This window comes from Neltuma alba, unplaced genomic scaffold (genome assembly GCF_004799145.2).
Source record: "Neltuma alba isolate B1F8T4 unplaced genomic scaffold, ASM479914v2 tig00003455_pilon, whole genome shotgun sequence".
Classification (NCBI taxonomy): Eukaryota; Viridiplantae; Streptophyta; class Magnoliopsida; order Fabales; family Fabaceae; genus Neltuma; species Neltuma alba.
In genome coordinates, this window is record NW_021633291.1 from 274,577 (window position 1) to 297,004 (window position 22,428).

Consider the following 22,428-nt stretch of genomic DNA (forward strand, 5'->3'; position numbering starts at 1 on the left):
AGTAAAATGGGATTGAGGATGCTAAAAACCAATGCTTAATTAGAACTCTTAAATCCAAAATAACAGAATTAAAGCTAGCAAGAGACAATATGATCCAAAATTCTAAGCCACCTTAGAAAATCACAATATATTAACTCCAAAATCAATACAAATGTCATAACCATAACATTATAATTGAAATCAAAACTATAAACAACCCAATGTCAAATGCTAAGCAATAATTCAGTCACAATAATCTCCAAATATAATCAGATTAAATAATACAATTATCTCAATAATCAGAAAAACTATCTTAAAATTTAGGAATTGTTAAATAATTATTGAGTAAGAAATTAAAGTAACTAAAACTCCCCTTTGATGATCCGAGTTCCTGCCATTATTGTTGAATTAGAGAATTATGGAATTAGCCACGGACAGGCATGAGAAATACTGTGATTAATGTTTTGTTACAAGATTCCATGGGAAGAAGGACGGAACGCGAGCTGGGCGGCAAGGAGAAGATGATCGCCGTCGCTGGTCCTTGTGTTGCTGTGTTTGTCTCCGTCGGCTACTCTGTTTTTCCAGCCGCCTCCAAGCTCGCTCGGCATGTTCGTGCTACCGTCTCCGTGTCTCTGCTCGTTCGCGTGTCCAGCTGCTCTGTTCTTTTCCAGGTCCGTCGCAAGCCGCCCAGCGTCTTCTCCCTCAGCGCCGCTTGCGTCTTCCTCTGTTTTCGTCCCTCAGCGCCGTCCCGCGCGTGTGTGTGTTTCGTTCTGCCCAGCGCCCCTGTTTCGTGTGTGTGTTCGGCGTCTCTAGCTTCAGCTGATGAAGATTATTAGGTTGCGTTTTGCCCCCCCTAATTATTTTTTTTATTTTTTTTATTTTTTTATTTTTTTTTTTTTCCTTTTTCTTTCTTCTTTTTTTTCTTTTTATATTTTTGAATCTTTCAAGAACCTGCAAGCAAAATTCAAGGATAAGGTAGCATTAATTGTCCTAAAAAATCAATTAGTCACAATTAAACCAAAATATGACAATTTTGCCCCTATAAAATAATAATTCAAAATAAGATAAAATAAATCAATTAAGACAAAAAGAGAGCAATTAAGCTGACAAAACTCATATAAAAGATACCAAAATATATAAAAATAATTGAGTTTGTCACTGATTATCTGTACAATATAATGTTTTAGGAAATCAATGGCTTATGAATAATCATGAGATTTATTCCCCATACTAAGATGTTTTTAATTGATTCACAGGGATCAATACAACTATTTGATGTTTCTAAATTATTCAATTGCTTTTCAAATACATCTTTCATTAAATGCACTTGACTCTCTTAATAGGAAATGAACCAAATTAATCGGCTTAAGTGATTCTTTTATTTGTTAGGGTCATTTTTGGTAGTTGGTTCCGTATCACCATACTAACTGCATGAGGAGGTTTTTGAGGGAGAGATAATTAATTAACTATTAATCATATACTACCTCCGGTCCTAATTATAAGACCCAATTGACTAATTTGAGGAGATTAAGGAAAGAAGTTAAGTTAGTTTTTTGTAATAAATTAGTTATTTGTAATAAATAGGTGTTATTTTTTCTAAAATATCCTTACTAATCAACTATATTGGCTAGAATTATAATTATTAGAAAAGCTACCTTAAAAAAATACATAAATATGAGAGACAAAGTGGATTGAGGTCTTATATTTATGATCAAAATAAAAGTCAAACATGGTTTTATATTAAGGATTGGAGGTAATATTTATATTATAAGAGGGTTACTGACTTGATTTTCTATATTATAAATTGGGTTAAGTAATTTTTTATTTGTAATTGACAAGGACACAGGACACTGCCTAATAACCCTTCGAGATTCAAAGAATCACAACTAGTCCTATTAAAAATGTCTTAAATTTTATTTTATTTTTCAACCTTACCCTTATTAGAGAAGGTCATTAAATCAAAGTGTTTTTACCATCATATATAAAAGAAAGTTTTGCTTGGAGTCAATAATTTATATTTCTCTTGTCCTAAATATAAAACCCATTTTATAGTGTAATTTATATTATAAAATAGATCTTATATTTAGGACCAAAGTAGTATATAAAGAAGGAGATGAGATCATGAGATGAAATGGTTTCTCAATATTTAGAATAAACGAGATTGGAATTTTGGGGATTGAATTTTGAATTATTTCTCAATAATTCATGAATTAGAATCGATGGCCAGTGGGTTGGGAGACTCACTGAGGAAGAAGGGCATCGGTAATTGGAGAAGCTTTTTCGATGGGGAATGTAGAACAGATGGATCAAAAACTGAGTTTTTATATTATTATTATTATTATTTTGATTAAAATGAATTTTTTTAAAAATTTGAGTTGATGTTGCCAGCCAGTTAGGATTAAAATAATGTGATTTATTAAGCTTGCTTTATTAGCATTGCATAATGACCACTTAATTTTGTTGTGCCAGCAGTTTCTGTCAGTAACATTAACAGTGTTAAGTTTTGTGGACTAAAAAAATAGATTTTTTAAAATTAAGAGATCAAAATGAAACAGTGTAATTTAGCTATTCATATAACATGTTAAATTTATACCAATCTATATGTTTATATGTGCATAGATATAATTTAATCAAAATATATTCAATGATTGAACAAAAATATAGCATAATTTGAATTGGGTTTTCCAAGTTGATGGTTTGCTCATGATCCTCTTAATTGGCCCGGGCCTTATTGGTCTCATATACTTAACTGGACTGGGCCTTATTGGGCTCATATTCAATTCGTTGAGCTTCATACGTTGGGTTGGGTTAGTACTTAGTCCACTCCTCGCACCTCTTTTTCCCAAAAATTCGTTCAGGAAGTTAGATTCGATCATACTTTGATGTTCTTGTTTGGTGATTTTCATATGTTGCTGATGCATTGGTTGCGTTAATAACAATGGTTTGAAATTGGAATACGTATGAAATTATAGATTCAATCATGATACGTACCTACATTATGCATTTCTCATACAATAATCCCGTACATCACTTATTTATTTGCGAGATTAGTGTAAATTTATCAGTTACTAAAGAACATCGAATTTGATTGCCACTTTTTTCAGATTTGTTTACAAAAACTCTTAATGGGATTCTGGTCGACTATCTTTATATTCCTCTTCTCACCAACTTAGTTCAAAACTTAGTCTTTATTAGAAAGGTTAAGACAATTTTTGACTCCTCAAATTTATCCTCAAGTTTCATTTTGCTTAAAACATTAGTCCTTGTAATTTAATAAAAATATAGACCATCTTGTTCTTTGAAGGACAAAAACCTATGATTTAAAACTCCAAGAACCAAAATCAAAATTCACACAAACTTGAAGGACCAAAGTTTGTAATAACCCTTGCTAGAAATAAAAAAAAATGAAAAAAACTTAGAATGGAGCTTTTGGTCTAGCCTCATCAGCTTTTCATAGGATATTGTAGATCCTGCATTACCAGCTAACCCATAGAAAGCTATGTCTAGGGCTGCACAACAGATAGACCAAACCAAACCAGAGCCCAACCCAAAGTCTAGTCTAATTTTTGGTCAGGCTGGGTTTAATAGTCTGTGGTTTGGTCCAATCCAGTGGTGACCCAAGGCCGGGTTGGACTGGACTTGGTCCACTGATCCAGGCAGTCCAGGTTTCCAAATTTTTTTTTCTCTTTGTGGGAAGCAAGATTTCACCGTTCTAAATACAATTTAAGACAATAAAAAATACCTATAACCACATAAAACTCATCTTAGAATATTAGGACTTCATCATAAATGCATAAAAATCTCTTAAAACATTTAAAAAGAAAAATTAAAGGTAACATCTAAATTACAAATTATTGAAAAATAAAGAATTTCACCTGGATTGGACCTAACCGGAACGGTTTAGGTGGTCTGATCACTTGGTCTGAAACCCAACCCAACCCAACCCAACTAACCAGTTTGGTCTAACTTCATTTTGAATTGGACTGGATAGGACCAGACCACTTTGGGTTGATTAGACCGGATCAGACTACTTGGTTTTTGCACACCCTAGTCATGTCATACGATCCTTCACTTACAAACTCTATGGCAGTATGGAAAATATGTTGAAATTATGTTGCTTTTCTCCTTTTTGTTTCATTTATAGCCACAAGTCTTTTGTCATTTTTCGGCCTGTGCAGAAGGGAAAAATACATTATCGAAGAATTTTGTTTTTCAATAGTATGAAACTGTGAATGTGATTTATTCCTTCTTTGGCCCCAAAAAATTCATTTTCCAAATTCAGATTGAACACGCTCAAAACAATGGGAATGCTTGAAATGTTTTATCATTAACTTCACATTCATATGACATAATATTCCAACGCGCACAGAATGGGACAAATATCAAACAACTTGCTCTTCCAATTACTCGAAGCCCATTGGCCTAGATATTAATTCACTTTCTCATTTGAAAAAAATACTCTCACCATCCCAAATAGAAGAATTACTAATTTACAAATATTACATTAGTTATTTATAAAATGCAAAACATTGGACTGAACAAAATTGTAGAATCTTGCAAATAAAATAAATCCCAGAATGTGAATTCTCTTCAGTTTGAAATAGAAGCAGTCGTCTCCTTCAGAGGCTGGTCCTTGGATAAAGCTTCCCAGTCAATTTGTCGAAGCATTTTGAATCTTTCCTCCAGCGTAATGAATCCAACTTGTGGATCCACAATACCAGTCACTCCAGCTTTATGGAGCAATATTATGCTAGCCCCCATATCAGGTCCATGGAGTTTTCCGGTCAACAAGAGTCGGAGTGGCATGAAAAGAGATTTCCCCTGAAAATTGAAGATGGGCATGCTTCCATTTAGATGAATATATTTGAGTGGCTTCCCATGTATTTCTTTCACACTTTAAACTATTGCGATTAAAAATGGAGAGAACCATTTCACAGGCACCTATATATTCCCTCAATTTTTATTTTGGTACCTGTGTATTTTTCTCTCCTAGTTAAATATTGTAATGTTGCTCTGTAAGCGCTGGCAGCTCTTATACAGGGCTAACAATGTTAATAAAGCAAAGTTATAAGGACAAACGGTATTAGCAAAATAAAATTAAAGCATTTGATTAAGAGAGAAAAATACGTAGTACCAAATTGAAAATTTAGAAGTGTGCATATTAACACACAAAGAAGCTTTAAAATAAATAAATAAATGAGGGGCATTGAATAAGAGGTTTATATCCTTCTTAATTTAAGAATATTGTAAAATAGACTTTCTTTAAAAACTTTAAAGTGATACATGTGGATATCTAATTTAGCTCACCTTGCGTTTAAGTGATTTACCAAAGCCCTTGACCCACTTCTGCCAGCCAGCATGACCTTCCTCTAGTGCGGCCATGATTTCACCACTATCATATGCAGCCAAGAGACTGGCCGAAAATTCAGAAAGCTTATCTTCTAAGATAGATTTAACTTCATCACTGCAAAAGCCATACATAAAACGTCATGTAAGATAAACTTGCTAAAACAGCAATGAGCTGAACAGTCCAGGCATTTGAGTGGCAAAGCCAAAATTGACAACTGTATGACCCAATTTTGTTTATTTTATCAGGGGTTGAAGTTATTGACAAAAACACAAGGTTCTCCGAGAAGAATATAGACTTCACATGTTCACCAATACGCGCGGTGCGCACACACACACAGAGACTTCACCTCTGTAAAGTAGAACGCAAGGGATAGGATAGCAAGTTATCAAGTGCTTCGTCTGCATCAACTACCAAGTCAATTCCATCCTTGAGTAGCTGAACTGCTTCCTGCAAGTTAAACATGTAAACAATATCATGTTAGTGAACCATGTGAGTAATAACACTTGTTCTGTGCACTAAACTGAATATAGTATCCACAAGATGAAAACGGCTCATGCTATCCATAACGGAAAATAAACCTGTCAAGCAAAGGATCTCACATCAATGAAGGGCCCAGCAGATACTGTAAGGATTCCTGAAGTATTCCAGCGCTCTCCAATTAGATTAGTCAACTCTTTAGATGGAAGGGCTCTTAAATGCTGACCATTCATCCACCTGCCGTTAAAAGATTATATGCATATACATATGAATACAATGAAAAAAAGAAAACGATAGTTTTTGTTGTTTAAGATTGGCAATAAAGAGCTATGTGAAAATAAATGGCAGAATTCTTTATTCTCCCAGGATCAATACATCATAAACTAAAAGCATATGACTATCACACATAAATGGCATTCAACCTAGATCCTCGCAATATCATCAGGAATAAATGCTGAAATTATCAATGTCACAGAATAAAAATTAGTGCATAATAAAAAAAATTAAACAGAACAAGATTTAACCCCATACAATAGGGGGAAAAAAGGCAACAATTACCTTAACTTGGTGGAATCAAAAATAGCGCCACTTTTGTTAACTCGCTCAATTGTAAATTTTTCAACTGACACACGAAATCAACCTTAATTAAGAAATTATTTAAGCAATGTAGTTTTGGACAACTAATAAAAGAGTGGAATTCAAACAATTAACTTGCCAAGTTTCTCAATGGTGAAAAATTCATCTTCTGTTCCATCACCCCAGCCTAACAAGGCCAAGTAATTCACCATTGCTTGAGGTAAGTATCCCATCTCCCTGAACTGTACGAGGAGAGAAATTTTTTGAAAATAAAATTTAGAAAAAAAAATAAACAATTAAGGAAACAAATCCACAGAGGTCTCGCAATAATTTGAATTTGAATGCATATAAAATATAGAAATAATTAATCATAAACCAACATACCTGACCAACTGATGTTGCACCATGTCGTTTTGATAATTTGCTACGGTCAGGAGCTAGAATAAGAGAGACATGAGCAAAGTGAGGCATGCTGAATCCCAGTGCCTGGAAAAATTATGCATGAACAAATCAATTGCGTCTTGGTTAATATCACGTTATTTTTTGAATAATACAAGGACCTCCCACCTTTTTTGATGTCTTCGTGTTTAAAAATGTACATTGCTCTGTTTTATAATTTCTGTTTAACTAGGTTTAATTTGTGAGGGGTACATATTTATTTAAAAAATTGCATGCAAAGAGAGATAAACAACAAATCTGCAACACCTTCGGTATTGATTATACATATGCAATACATGCATTGATTCTATTTAATTCAGGAGATTTTGTTTTTGGACACTCACTCTTTCAAGCATCTTACAGGAAGAGATGAACAAAATAGGAATATTTTTGCCTCTTGACAGTGTTGCAATTTCCCAATTCAAGATTGTCGAGTTTAGATTTAGCTAGTGTTCATTATTGTAAATCTACCTTTTACTTCCTTATCTGAGGATTAGGCGAGAGAATAATTCTGTTTTTATTGAATGATTCTGAAGTAGAGTGGTACAGAATATATAAAACTAGGCTACGGTAAAAGATAAATGACTAAATGATAAAAAGAATCTATCATAATCTATCCTAATCAGGCTAGAATCTCAATCTGACTAATAAACTAAAAATACAATGATAGAAATAGATGAAACACAGCTTATTGGGCTTGGGCTTTATCTTCCAACACTCCCCCTCAAGCTGGTGAGTAGATGTCGATCATTCCCAGCTTGCTTCTATGTCCCTCAAATGAGTCTCTGGGTAGCGGCTTAGTAAACAAATCTGCTACTTGATTCTTGGTTCGAATGTGAGATAAATCAATGATACCACCTTCTATTTTTTCCCTTATAAAGTGTCTATCAATTTCAACATGTTTTGTTCTATCATGGTGCACTGGATTTAGAGCCATTTCTATAGCTGATTTACTGTCACTCCAGAGTTTTATTGGCCCATTATGCATCAGTCTCAACTCTTTTAGAACTCTAATTATCCAGATTCCTTCACAGACCCCAAGAGCCAGTGCCCTTAGTTCTGCCTCGGCACTGCTTCTGGAAACTACTGGTTGTTTCTTGCTTCTCCAGGTTACCAGATTTCCCCATAAGTAAGTAATGTATCCAGTAGTGGACCTCCTATCTAGTAAGGACCGCCCATGATCAGCATCCGTGTAGATTTCTATCCCCCTGGACTCTCCTTTCTTGAAGAATAAACCTTTTCCTGGATTCGTCTTCAAATATTTCAAAATTCTGTACACTGCTTCCATATGCTGTTCTTGCGGTTGATTCATAAACTGGCTTACAACTCCCACAGCATAACTTATATCTGGTCGTGTATGAGCCAGGTAAATAAGCTTTCCTACCAACCGTTGGTATCTTCCAGTGTCAACCGGTGTACCATCTTTCTTGTATTCCAGATTGCAATCTGTCTCCATAGGAGTTTCTGCAGGTTTAGCTCCAAGCATTCCTGTCTCGTGCAACAAATCTAGTGTGTACTTTCTCTGAGAAACATTTATTCCTTGTTTGGTTCTACTAATCTCCATCCCAAGGAAATACCTCATCTGTCCCAGATCTTTCATCTCGAACTCAGCTGCCAATGATTTCTTTAACTTACTTACGGCACTTTCATCGTTTCCTGTAATCACAATATCGTCTACATACACTATTAGGATAGTGATTTGATCACCAGCATGTTTTACAAAGAGCGTATGATCTGATTGCCCTTGTGAGTATCCCATCTTCTTCATTGTTGCTGAGAATCTTCCGAACCAAGCTCTAGGGGATTGTTTCAGTCCGTATAATGATTTCTGGAGTTTGCAGACCTTTGAGCAATTTGTTGAATTCTGGAGGCCAGCAGGTATCTTCATATATACTTCTTCTTTAAGATCTCCATTTAGGAAGGCATTTTTCACATCTAACTGATAAAGTGGCCAGTCTAAATTTGCTGCTACTGATAAGAGGACCTTAATGGTGTTGAGCTTTGCTACCGGGGCAAAGGTTTCTTGATAGTCAACCCCATATGTTTGTGTATATCCTCGTGCCACAAGTCTTGCTTTATATTTGTTTATGCTTCCGTCTTGATTGTACTTGATGGTAAAAACCCACCGACATCCCACAGTCTTCTTTCCTGAGGGTAAATCAGTGATTTTCCACGTTTCATTCTGTTTCAATGCTTCCAACTCTTCATTGATAGCCTGTTTCCAATTAGAGTTACCCATAGCTTCTTGAAATGTCTTGGGTACTCTTTCACTGGACAAGTTTGCTACAAACGTCTGCATTCTAGAAGATAATTTGTCATAGGAAACAAATTTACTGATCGGATGTTGAGTACAGGATCTTACCCCTTTTCTGAGAGCAATTGGCCACCCAAGTTCTTCAGGATCTAACATTGGATTGGAGACTTGGTTATGCCTCGGAATGTGAGAGACTCTATTATTCTGCTGCTCTTCTGAATCGACTTGTTCATTATCTGATTCAGTATTACACTCCTGGTCCATCCCTGTGCTCACCTCAACACCATTTTCCACATTTTGTTCAGTAGAAGAGGCTTGTGGGTTTGGATTTTCAGGTTCGGGTTGAGTAGAGGAATGTAGGTTTTCAGATTCAGGTACGGCTAGGTTTGGTTCAGGGTGGTTGTCTAGGCCTGTTTGAACTAGGGTACCCAAAGTTAGCCATTCTTCTGTGTCATAATTCTCCCCCTGAATGGGCAATTTAGGATAGTAGGCATCTTCTTCTGAAAACACAGCATTCTTAGTGACATAAACTCTCTTTGTTGTAGGGCAATAACACTTATATCCTTTTTGGGTAGGGGAGTACCCAAGAAAAATACATTTTAGAGCTCTTGAATCAAGTTTGTTTCCATCATCTCGATGTATGTACACTACACACCCAAATACTTTCAAGGGAATGTTGGAAACCAGGGGTGAATTTGGGTAGGTTTCAAGAAGTTTTTGAATGGGAGTTTGGTAGTTGAGTACTCTCGTGGGCATTCTATTGATGAGGTAGGTTGATGTGAGAATAGCTTCTCCCCAAAAATGGTTTGGAACATTCCTGGCAATCATAATGGCTCGGGTGACTTCTAGGAGATGTCGGTTTTTCCGTTCAGCTACTCCATTTTGTTGTGGGGTGTATGTACATGAGGTTTGGTGGTGGATTCCTTGCTGATCAAGAAATTCCTTCAAGGTTGTGCTGAGGTACTCTCTTGCGTTGTCACTTCTTAATATCTTGATTGTTCTTTGGAACTGAGTTTGTACGAATGTGTGGAAACTTCTAAATATGTTGAAAATTTCTGATTTTTCTTTCATTAGGTATACCCAAGTCAATCGTGTGTGGTCATCAATAAAAGTAACAAACCACCTAGCATTAGAGGTTGATTTAACTCTTGCGGGTCCCCAGACATCACTATGTATCAAGGTGAAGGGTGCTGTTGGTTTATAGGGTTGTATGGGGTAAGAAGTTCGTGTTTGTTTTGCAAGTTGGCAGGTTTCACAGAGAAAAGGAACTGAACTTTTATTCAATAAATCTGGAAATAAATGTTTCATGTAATCAAAACTGGGATGGCCTATCCTAGAGTGCCATAATAATACATCCTTATTTGAAGAATTTGAACTAAACAACGCCTTGCCCACTTGTTTATTGGTGATCCTAGAGCCTTCAAGATAATAGAGTCCGTCCCATTCTTTAGCAATACCAATCCTCCTCCTCGTTGTCAAATCCTGAAAAACGCAATCGATATCATCAAAAAATACTCTACAGTGATGATTTTTAGTTATTTTACTCACTGATAGCAAATTACATGCAAGTGCCGGGACTAATAGAACATTTTTCAATTCTAAGTTATCTGAGATCTCAACACTTCCAACACCACATACTTTGGAAAAAATTCCATTAGCAACTTTCACCTTAAGATTCTCATCATAACAATACTTTAGGATTTTGAACAAAGCTTTATTACCTGTCATATGATCTGTAGCTCCAGAGTCAACAATCCAAGTGTTATCACTTGTTACCATGGCGTTTAAAGCTATAATGGAATTACCTGACTTTACCAGATTTGCTTTAGGGTTGGTGGTTGAGTTGTTATGTTTCTCCAGGATTCGTTTGAGCACTTGTAACTCTTCTCGGCTAAGAGTTTCCCCATTCTCTTCATTCTCGCTAGTCGCAGCAACATACCCCCTACTCTCTGGTCTTCGTTTTTGCTTTAGATTTGCTGGCTTGCCATGTAATTTCCAGCATATGTCCCTAGTATGACCATTTTTGTTGCAATGATCACACCATCCTTTGGAGTTCTTCTTTCCTCTCTGTTCTGGTCCGTTGTTGCTCTGTACTGTCAACGCCGAACTCTCAGAGGGTGTAGATACACTTAGGGTAAGCTGCTTTCTGCTTTCTTCACACCTAACCATGTTGAAAGTTTCAAATAGTGATGGCAACGGTTTCATACCCATAATTCTTCCTCTCACATCATCAAACACGTCAATGAGACCGAGTAAGAACTCATAGGTTCTTTCTTTTTCGACCAGTTCCCTATATAACTGGGCATCATTGCTACACTTCCATTCATGGACATCGAACATGTCCAACTGCTGCCACAGGCGTGTGAGAGCAGTATAATATTGTGTCACCGTCATGCTTCCTTGTTTCATCTCTCTTTGCAATTTTTTGATTTGAAACAGAGCAGCAGTGTTCTCCATAGCAGAGTATGTTCGTTTTGCAGCATCCCATATCTCCTTTGCTGTCTTAGCAAGTAAATAGCCTTCACTAATGTCTGTCGTCATGGAATTACATAACCAGGTCATTACTAGATTGTTTTCAGCAAACCAAGTGTCATACTTCGGGTCATCTGGACTTGGTTGTGGAGCCTCCCCAGTTATATATTTTTCCTTTCTTCTGCCTCGTAGGTACATAAGGACGCTTTGAGACCATTGTAAATAATTACTTCCGTTCAACTTGTGAGAGATCAGCATCTGCTGCGTTTCTGTGACCATTCCAGATTCTATTCCCGTAGGAGGAGAAGAGGTAGTCGAAACTGACCCAGAAGAAGAATGAGACGGTGCTGTACCTGCCGTTAATGCTGAAGGAGATCGACTCATTGTTCCAAACAGAGGCGGAAACTTTCCATCCATCTTACGACGGTCTTCGTTCACGTCAGGTTCACAAATCTGGTCGGTCTTATTGGCTGTCTTCGGTGCGACGGATTACTCGATTAGGAGTGTGGCATCATGCGACTAGTTACCCTGACCTTAGTCGCTGTCTTGTATGCGGCCGAATCACCCAATTGTGGGCGTGACTGTATGCGACCAGTGAAGACGGTCTTAGTCGTGCTGAACGCGGCGACTTTCACTCTCTCTCTCTCGCTGGTCTTAGTCGCGCTAAAGGTGGCGACTTCCACTCTCTCTCACGCCGGTAGTCGATCCTAGTCGCGCTGAACACAGCGACTTTCACTCTCTCGGTTGTTCTGCTCTGATACCATGAGGATTAGGCGAGAGAATAATTCTGTTTTTATTGAATGATTCTGAAGTAGAGTGGTACAGAATATATAAAGCTAGGCTACGGTAAAAGATAAATGACTAAATGATAAAAAGAATCTATCATAATCTATCCTAATCAGGCTAGAATCTCAATCTGACTAATAAACTAAAAATACAATGATAGAAATAGATGAAACACAGCTTATTGGGCTTGGGCTTTATCTTCCAACATTATCTCGTCCCCCATGATGGGAGTCCTCCATTTTGAAAAACGCATCTGGAAATCTTAAAGCCATACCAAGAGACAATTCTCTATTTGCACAACAGTAATCAATATCAATAGTCAATATGATTAACACAAATGGCATCCTGCAAATTTGTGTACCTAAGTATAATACTCATGCATAGCACAAAAACTGCAACTCATTCATTTACCATTGTCAACTGGCTGTTTTCTTGCGAAATTAAGCTGTTTAGGATTCTTAGTTAGAAATGGTTGCATTCACAGGACTTTAAGAACTTCTCCTTATATAGTTAAAAGGATGGGACAACCTTATGGCAATAAGCCGGATGCTCTTATTTTATCAAAGTGCTTCATTGTGACTGACTCTGGACGAGGGTTTCTATTTGTAGCTTCATTGAAGTCATCAACTAACAGAATCAAAACTTCCATTTTCAGAAATTCTCCAAGATAATAGAGCTATTGAGTGAGATGCGTGCTTGGTTTCCTCTCATAGACCTCTTATCAAAAGCCTGACCTATATAAGTGAGATCTAGCTTTTCATATTCAAAAGACATATACCAACTAACCTCATTTAATTTGGAGTTGGCTTAAAATTTCAGAAACAAAATATTGCAAAATACGTAGCAAAAAATTTGCTATGAAAGAAGAATCATAAGGCGTGTACATACCTTGTATATTAACGCTTGTCTCAGGGTGTTAGGTAAATGTTCCTCTGCCCTGCATTCGCAAAAGTTTCATGGGTTTAACAATGATCAAATAATCAAATAAAAAACGGAAATGCTATTGATAACTGAGACTTAACAGGAATAACACAAAAAATTGACTAAGAAATTTTAAGATTAAATTCTTAATTTGATCGAACAGGAATAACAAAAAATTGACTAAGAAATTTTAAGATTAAATTCTTAATTTGATTGAACAGTAATAACACAAAATTGACTAGGAAATTTTAAGATTAAATACTTAATTTGATCCCTAGAAAGTATCGGCCTTAAATTTGTCCCCAGAAGCACATTATGCACAAATGCTTCCTCAATTTTGTTGATTTTGGGACTCCATATTCTTCTTGCGAGCCAATGGATTATAGTGAACCCAAATAAATAAAACTAAGGACTAAGCTATAAATTCTTCCCTATTCAGGACATTCAAGTCACAATGACATTTTTCAGGCACTAAAATGTGATTTAGTCAAATTAAAATAACTACCTGATAACATGGGAAATAGCCATGGTAGCATCATCCACGGTCACACAAAAATTGTAAACAGGCTGACCATTGCTTCTCATAATCACAAAATCTCCAAGGGTATCCAAATTCCAACTAACCTTCAAGACACCACCAAAGCAAGTTAATACCTAGTCAAAGTTCTTTTAATAGACATGTCAAAAATTTGTCCTTTTTCTTTCTATGAATAGCCCACACAATGGAAAACACTAGCACTTTTTTTTTTTCATGTATGAGAATCCAATTTTGTACAACGTTTGAAGTCTTGCTAAAAACGTGCAAAATTATAAGATAGTAATTAGTAATGGAAAATATCAACATCAAAACAGAAAAGACAGAAAATCAGCAACCACACAAATCAGATGTGCCAACAGGCGTTACCATTTGCCTATTTAATATTGGTAATCCATAACTCATTGATGCAAGTATAGAATTTAGTTAAACAACACTAACCAGTAAACAGTAATGAATAATGAAGGACAAAACTCACTTCGCCTCTTATGATATCATTAATTTTTAAACTTCCTTTTGGAACACGAAACCGGTATGTATAAGGGGTTCCCCTTTCCAGCTCTTCTTGCACTTCCTCATCACCTGCACTGGCCCATTTACCAGTGTATACAGGAGGCAGTTGCTGTAGTTTTGCAATCTCCTTCATTTTTTCTAATTCCTGACATGATCAATATGACTCAAGAAGCATTCGTGGACAATTACACTCAGGCCAAAAAAGCTTCAACAAAAGGCCGAATACAGAAATAGCAAATTTCTAAAGTACAGCCTCAAAATCCTTTACTATCTACTCTATTACAGATTGGCTCGTAAATGCAAACAAGAGACCTATTTTGACTAAAAATTTATAAATCAAGTGATATCAAAAGTTACAACCATGTTCATGGGAGCAAAAGGTGTGTTTTAGTTAACATAAAAACAGTTGCCATAAGTTAATCTACGACAAGAGAATCATTCAATCTCAATATATCCCCTTATCTTGAATCATCTAAGTATGCATCATCGAATGTCACAATCTTCAAATATCAGTCAAACTCTAGTTCAAGCAAGCTCCATAAACTGGATTTCATAATTTTGAAATATATATCTTGGTTTACTGTTGGGAAATCATATTCTTCTATGTCTGTTTACTCTCACCATAATGACATGGTTGCAATAATTTTATACATTGGTGATGCTTGTAACTACACATACAGTTTACTTATAAATGAAAATCATCCTTCTCATAATTTTATTTTTTATATAGAAGATTGGGAAATCAACCGAAATCTAATGATATTTGTCAAAGTCCATTGCTATCATTTTTAAGTTAAATTGAACAAGTCAAAGTTCACCAAAATATTTTGAAACACATGATTGGTTCCCACATAAAATGTTACCAAGAAAAAAGTCAATATTGCTATGAAAAAAGATTCACAGTTAGGGTTACCTCATTAGAGCAGAAGCAGCGGTACACATGACCAGACTGTAAAAGCTTATCAGCATAATGTTTGTACAAATAATTCCTCTCAGACTGCCTGTATGGTCCGTAATCTCCACCAACACCAGGACCTGAAAAGTTCAGATCATCGCAGTATAAATAATGTTTCTTGAAAGAACTTTTTTTGGGGGGGGGGGGTAAGTTCTACTAAGAGAGCTAAACAAGAAACAAACTCAAGTAGATTCAGAAACTGATACATCGCTAGATTAAGAGTAAAGTATGAATTTCAGCATATACCTTCATCCCAATCAAGACCAAGCCAAGAAAGATCTTTTAACATGGCTTCCTCAGACTCTTTTGTTGACCTCTCCAAGTCGGTATCTTCAATTCTCAAAACCAGCTTCCCACCTTTGGACCTGAAAATACATTAGAAAAATAGGAGGGGGAGGGAAAAAGATCAAAGCAGAAAAAGCCAGATAGTGAATCCAACCTGGCAAACAAGTAATTGAACAAGGCTGTTCGTGCTCCACCAACATGAAGGTTCCCAGTAGGCGACGGTGCAAATCGAACACGAACTGTTCCATCAGATTTCTGCTCGGGAACAGAAAAGGCAGAGACTGAAAAGCTCCTTTGGAACTGGAGGACTTTTCTTTGCCTGTACAAGAGATTAGATTTCGAAGCAGAAACCTCAAAGGGGAAAGCTCCCATCCTTATCCATGGTGATCCTCCTAATATCGCCATGCGCATACTCCGCTTCTGTGCTAAAAGAGTTCCAAATCAAACGATTATAGCCAAGGCTCCCCCCCCCCCCCCCCCAAAAAAATAAGGAAACTTTTATCATCATCACCATAATCATCATTTATTTAAGGTAAATGAAAGGGAAACTCCCAAAAAATAACCCAAAATGGTCAAAAAAAAATAGTCTCTTTAGATCAGAAAATGCCACAACAGTCCCTTTACCAAAATAGGATTTTAAATTTGGGTAAAATGGCCTTACTGTCTCTCACTTTAGAAAACACAAAAGAAAAGAAAAAAGCCACCGCTACTGGCAGCCATCCCCGCCAGTTAGAGCCGGTAATATGAGTTGGACCCGCGGGTCCAACCTGCTAACCTGCCATTTGGTTGGCCACCATTACCTTGAAAAACATAACCCGCACCGCCATAACCCTAACCCGCGGTGGATTGGCCCGCCAACCTACGAGTTAACCCACCTATTTTTTTTTTTAAAAAAAAAGATAACAAAGGCAAAAGTAAAGCAAATTTTTACTTCAAACTTTATTGTCATTAGAAATAATTAGATAAAGAAGGTTATTCAGTATTGCTCATTGGTTTCATTGAAAAAAAATGTGTGAACTTGTGTATTATCATGTTGGAAAATTAGACAATCATATACTATTTATATTTTATTGTGTTGTAATTTTTATTTGGATGTTTCTAATATTTTATATCATTTCTAGTATTTTTATTTTGTATTATATATAACTGCTAACATTTAAAAAAATAAGAAAAAAAAAAAGAAAAAAAATAAAAATTCTGGCGGGTGGGTTAGGGTTGCAAATGCCAACCTGCTAGAAAACGGTCTTTTGAACCCGCACCGCGTAACCCCCCACTCGCCACGGGCCAACCCGCAACCCGCGGGTTGGCCCGTTTTACCAGCCCTACTGCCAGTGGCCAGAGCTTCAGCACTGACACCAACCAAACAACCTTAGGCAAAGTTGGCCAAGATGGTATTTGATCCCACCGCCTTTTGATTCCCAAAAGGATATATAATCATTTAGCCAAAAAACTTGTTGAAAAAATAGGGCAAAATAATATATAAGTTAACTATCAAACTTTGATCATGCCAACAACAAAACAGTCATTACCTATTGACCCTAAAAAATTGGTGATTACCCAATCTTTTGAATAGCTCTGAATTTTGCATGTAGCAGAGAAGGCAAAGCCCTGATATCACACATAGGTATAAGTTATTTGATATATCAGGGATATTAGGGACTAATGAAATAGCTAATGCCTACTGGCGATGGTCATGGTAGTGGTGGCAGCGACATGGAAGCAGTGGTGAAGTGAAAGCAATGAAAGTCACAACAACAATGGTTACAGTGCAGCGGCAGCAAGGCAATGATAAGCCTATGCTATTGGGCCTCCATTGAAAAGCCAGCCATAGGATTTACCACCACATAGTGAAAACTCGAGCAAGTCAAAATTTTGATTAGCATGTTCTTAGGTAAATGAAAATTTTAATTATAAATCACAAAACCTTTATTCGGTCTATTTGGGCAGATAGGAAACATACAAAAATGAAGTTAACAGAGCATGTAAAATGAAATCAAAGGAAAGACAATGCATAACAGAGAACAGAGAAGCTACCCGCTGAGTCACTGACAACAATGCAAACGAATCTGAGAGAACGAGAATGGATAACGCCTCGCCGAGAGAGCGTGAGCGCCGGAGAGGGTGAACGGCGACTGCTGAGAGGGTAGAGAATGGCGACCGCGACAGCGAGAGTAGAGAAGGGTAACCGCGCGTGAGAGCAGATAGGGCAATGACAGGATTGACGAAGCGGAGTGAAACATTTCTTTGAATAGCAAGTTAGAAACTGTTTTTCATAAAAGCCCAATGTTCGGATTGGTTTCCCGAGTTTTATTTCGAGAATGGCCTATGAAGATTGTTTAGATTGACCTTTTTTTTTTTTTTTAATACAAGAGAGTAATGACTAATTTAAGTAGATTATAAAAATTAGTTAAATTAGTTATTAATAATAAATAAGTGTTATTTATGTATTAGTAAAAATTATTTTTATTAAACTTTTAATGTATATAACTATTATAAAGGTTAGAAAAAAAATACAACAAAGATTACTTTAAAAAAATAGATAAATGTGAAAAACAAAATAAATTGAGGTGTTGAGTGTTTGGAATATCCCAAAAATGCTTTTAAAAAAGATTTTTTAAAAAAAATTTCTCTACATATTTATTTCGTATATCATAAAATTCTTTTAAAATTATGATTTGGTTTTCATCTAAATACCTTCTACCTACCAAACTCAATGTCATTATAACTCTTATGTTAACAACTGGAAATGGCAGTTTTAAATAATTACATGAAAAAAGTTTGTTTGAAAACCATTTTTCTAAGGTGTTTGTTTTAACCAACTTGAAGTTACCAAACACACTTAGTGAGAGGATTTACCTAAATAATCATAAAAAACATTATACTCTAAGCATGCATGACTAAGAAACTTCGCGCTTGCCTCGTTTTAGCTTTAATTACATCTATAATATCTTTGGGAAAAAAATGACATCTACCACAACCCTTAGAGCCCATTTGGTTTAACCGCATTGCAGGCTTGCAATGATAATTTTTTTTTGCATTTGATTAGACTTATTTATGGTAATAAAGATTGCACTGGTGATGAGAATTGCACATTTTTTTGGTAACGTTTATTCCTAAAAAGGTGCCTATGAATACTGATTACAAGGCAGCAATCTGTTTTAAATTGTCTATTTTGCCCATAAAAAAAAAAATACCCTCTCCCTCTTCTTGTATGAAGCACCATAATCTCTGCCTTTTTTTGCCATCAATGCCACCGCGGTCAATATCTTCGTCTTCTCCGCTACCTGCTATTTCTTCATCTTCATCTCCCCCGCCGTCATCCACCACCTCCATCTCCAGTAAAGTCTACGACATCACCTGAGTTCAAGGAAGAAGATGGCGATGTTTGTTAAATAATAGATCGAGGAGGGACCAGAATAGATCTACCTGCATCTTCTTCACCATGGGCGGCCTCTTTCCTCTTCATCTTCCCATCAGTGACATCCTCTCCCTCTCCATTAAAGTCTGCATCCTCAACTAAGTTTAAGGTAGAAGAAGAAGATAATGATGCACTGTACTTTCTTTCTCGTTGAAACTATTCCTTTTGGGGTGGATGATGATAGGAAGGTGTTGGAGGATGGAAGGAAAAGAAGGCATTTTAATGGGGACGATTTAGTAATTTCATATATATTTTTTATTTAGTTTAATATAAAGAAATAACATTATTACCAACCTTCTTAATATCATACCAAACATGCTCATGGTAATAAAGACTGCATCACATTAAATTACATTACAATGCGTTGCTCTACGAAGGGAGGTTGCAATCGAACGGGTCCTTAGTAACCGAGTCAGTGGCCTTAATACAGCCAGGGAAAAAAAAATATAAAGTAGGTGTATGCCTAAATTTAGTTTTAATTATTTTAGTTGGATAAAATTGGAATTTTCTCCTTATTTTTAGTTTTTTTATTTTTTTTGTTTTAACGTGAAGAGTAAATTTTTAAAACTTGATATTTCTTATAAACTGTACATTTTGTTAATTAAATTAAATTATATGAAACCAAAAACACTTTTAGTAAAAGAAGGTTTCATGAAGTCCTTATGTAACAATAACATATCCTTTTTTAAGACAGAGGGAGTCCGATATTGTTTACACACACACATATATATGTCTGTATATATATATATTTAAAGAATATGTATTAATATAAATTTTAGTTCTTCAAATTTGTCATCATTATAGTTTTAATCCATCAAGTTTTAAATAATAAGTTTTAGTCTCTCAATAAACAAAATAATCCAATCTTTATAAAATTATAAGTACTAATATTTTAAGTAAAAAAATACTTAAAGACTAAAATTTATAATTTAAAATATGAGGATTAAAATCATACTCAAAATTGCATTAACCTTGTTTATATCTTTTGAACTGGGTTTACCCCGTTGATGATTTGTCCAACTCTTAACTGGATTGGGCCTTATTGGGCTTGTGCTCTTCGTTCAGCCTCACACGTGCACAGTCCTCGTTTCTGGCTCTGCGAGTCTGCGTCTCAATTCTCCAGCTCCATACCACCACTTCTTCTACTTCTCCTTTCTTTCTCGAGCTTCTTTTCTCCACGCGAATCTTAACGAAGCCTCTATCGCTATGTACAGGAACGTCGCATCACGCCTCAGGTCTTGCAGGGTTAGTACGCTCCTCACTCCTCCTTTTTTCCCATAATTTTTCACTTCTGTTCCAGATGCTAGATCTGATCACGCTTCGATATTCTTGTTTGCTGAGTTCCATACGTTTCTGATACACTGTCGCGTCAATTAACAATGGTTTGGACTTGGAAGATGTATGAAATCATAGATTCAATCGTGATATGTATTTACATTATGCATTTCCCGTGCAATACTCCCATGGACAACTTATTTGTTGTTTCTATGTTGCTGATTCCAACCAATACATCTGATTTTCTGGGCTTCGTACATATGCGAGGCAAGGAATTCCTAAAATGGCGCATTAGAGTTGGCAGGACACGATAAATTCACCTTACGTTGTGGCTACTGTGCTATATTATGTTTCCATATCATATTACTAAGTCCTTTGAAACCTTTGTTTTTGTTTTTTTATTCACATGGTATCGCTTGATTCGTTGAGTGCAAAAATCTTTTGCGCAATCTTTTATTTCATGTTCAATTAAGTTGATTGTCTGATAGCTTGGAATTTTGTGGTGCTTTCCTTCCCACCATTGGGAATAGGCCCCTTCATGGAATAGGGTGCCAGCCAGATTTGCAAGTTCAAGTTCCCTTGCCACAAAGAAACCCTCATCTGGGTTGGGTGGTATATTTGGCTGGCTTGCAGATCGATCCAGCGCGACACCTCCTCTGGACTTCCCTCTGGAAGGGGTCAAACTTCCCCCTCCGTTGCCTGATTATGTGGAGCCGGGTAAAACTAAAATTACTACACTCCCAAATGGTGTTAAAGTGGCCTCTGAAAGTTCAGCGGTATGAGTTGTTTGCTATGTACTATCTGACATGGGCTATTGTAATTCTAAATTTCAAAATTGAACTCAGTCCTATTCCACGTGCTCTTCTGGTTCAGACTCCCGCTGCCTCAATAGGCTTATACGTAGATTGTGGTTCAATATATGAGACACCGTTATCATTCGGGGCTACACATCTGCTGGAACGCATGGCCTTCAAGACCACTAGAAACCGTAGTCACTTTCGAATAGTTCGTGAGGTAGAAGCAATTGGTGGTAATGTGCAGGCCTCAGCTTCCAGAGAGCAGATGGGTTACACCTTTGATGCATTGAAAACATATGTTCCAGAAATGGTAGAGCTACTTGTTGATTGTGTGAGGAATCCTGTGTTTCTTGATTGGGAGGTCAATGAGCAGGTACTTCTCCCTAACTTTTGTTGATGAAAACTGGAACGTTATACTGATAGATTTCACATAAGTTCAAATCATTCTTGTCTAATGTGCCACAAAAATGTTTCATGGCCTTCTGGAATTTGTTTCTGTAACTAATATAGCATTATATATAGCTTATGAAGGTGAAATCAGAGATTGGTGAAGCTTCCAAAATCCTCAAGACTTGCTTCTGGAGGCTATTCATTCTGCTGGTTATTCTGGTGCCTTGGCAAATCCTCTTTTAGCTTCAGAATCAGCAATAATAGACTAAATAGTACAATTCTGGAGGAATTTGTTGCTGTAAGTCATTATGTTAATTTTCTTGTTGTAATTTTGTTTGTATTTCACCAATTGAAATTATTGACCCAGATGCTGAGCATATAAGTTTCAGTGTTTTTGCACGCCTTTTGAAAAAAAGAAGGTTATTTGTTATCTATATATGACCTTCTGATTAACCTTAATGGTTCATTAACGTCAGGAGAACTATACTGCACCACGGATGGTACTTGCAGCTTCTGGTGTTGAACATGAGGAGTTGTTATCTATTGCAGAACCTCTTTTGTCTGATTTGCCCAGTGCCCCTCGTCCGGAGGAGCCAAAATCAGAGTATACTGGTGGTGATTATCGATGCCAAAGTGAATCTGGTGTGAGTATTACAAATATTAATATAAAACTCAATGCTTCTATTTTTGATTTTAGCACTAACCTTTTTTGGTGAATTCCAGAGGACTCATGTTGCTCTTGCATTTGAAACTTCTGGGGGCTGCATAACTTGAAGGATCAATGGTTTTAACTGTTCTGCAGGTATTGACAATGTTAAATTTTATTTTCTTTTATTTTTTATTCTTATGCTTCAGGTGCCCCATGTTTTTTCTCCCCTTTTCTTAGTTTAATTGCCCTGAGTGTTCCTAAATAATTTAGTTTCCCTTTAAAATATGCTTTCATTTTTTATAGGTTAGCATTTGGAAATAACTCTATTATTACTTTGCTATAGATGCTATTGGGAGGG

At 36.3% G+C, this 22,428-nt stretch overlaps 1 protein-coding gene and 1 pseudogene across 8 annotated transcripts; one reads left to right on the plus strand and one right to left on the minus strand.

The window, feature by feature from the left end:
• Positions 1-4,285: 4,285 nt before the first annotated feature.
• On the minus strand, positions 4,286-17,724 carry LOC114741665 (glutamate--tRNA ligase, chloroplastic/mitochondrial). 8 transcript variants are annotated; one of them, XM_028929922.1, is made up of 15 exons: positions 17,576-17,724; positions 17,099-17,149; positions 15,696-15,961; positions 15,503-15,621; positions 15,215-15,336; positions 14,267-14,446; positions 13,759-13,877; positions 13,221-13,269; positions 6,767-6,868; positions 6,522-6,624; positions 6,365-6,428; positions 5,929-6,043; positions 5,676-5,776; positions 5,287-5,443; positions 4,286-4,800 (listed from the first exon to the last, which is right to left on the minus strand). In XM_028929922.1, exons 3-15 carry the CDS (start codon positions 15,950-15,952, stop codon positions 4,570-4,572), a joined length of 1,719 nt encoding a protein of 572 aa, XP_028785755.1. In that variant the 5' UTR covers positions 15,953-15,961; positions 17,099-17,149; positions 17,576-17,724; the 3' UTR covers positions 4,286-4,569. The 8 variants fall into 8 exon arrangements, with proteins under 8 accessions (XP_028785755.1, XP_028785758.1, XP_028785752.1 ...); XM_028929925.1 differs by having other exon boundaries at positions 15,696-15,966; positions 17,071-17,149; XM_028929919.1 differs by having other exon boundaries at positions 17,071-17,149; positions 17,576-17,716.
• Positions 17,725-20,083: 2,359 nt separating this feature from the next.
• Positions 20,084-22,223, plus strand: LOC114741660 (mitochondrial-processing peptidase subunit alpha-like; annotated as a pseudogene).
• The last annotated feature ends 205 nt before the right edge of the window (positions 22,224-22,428 follow it).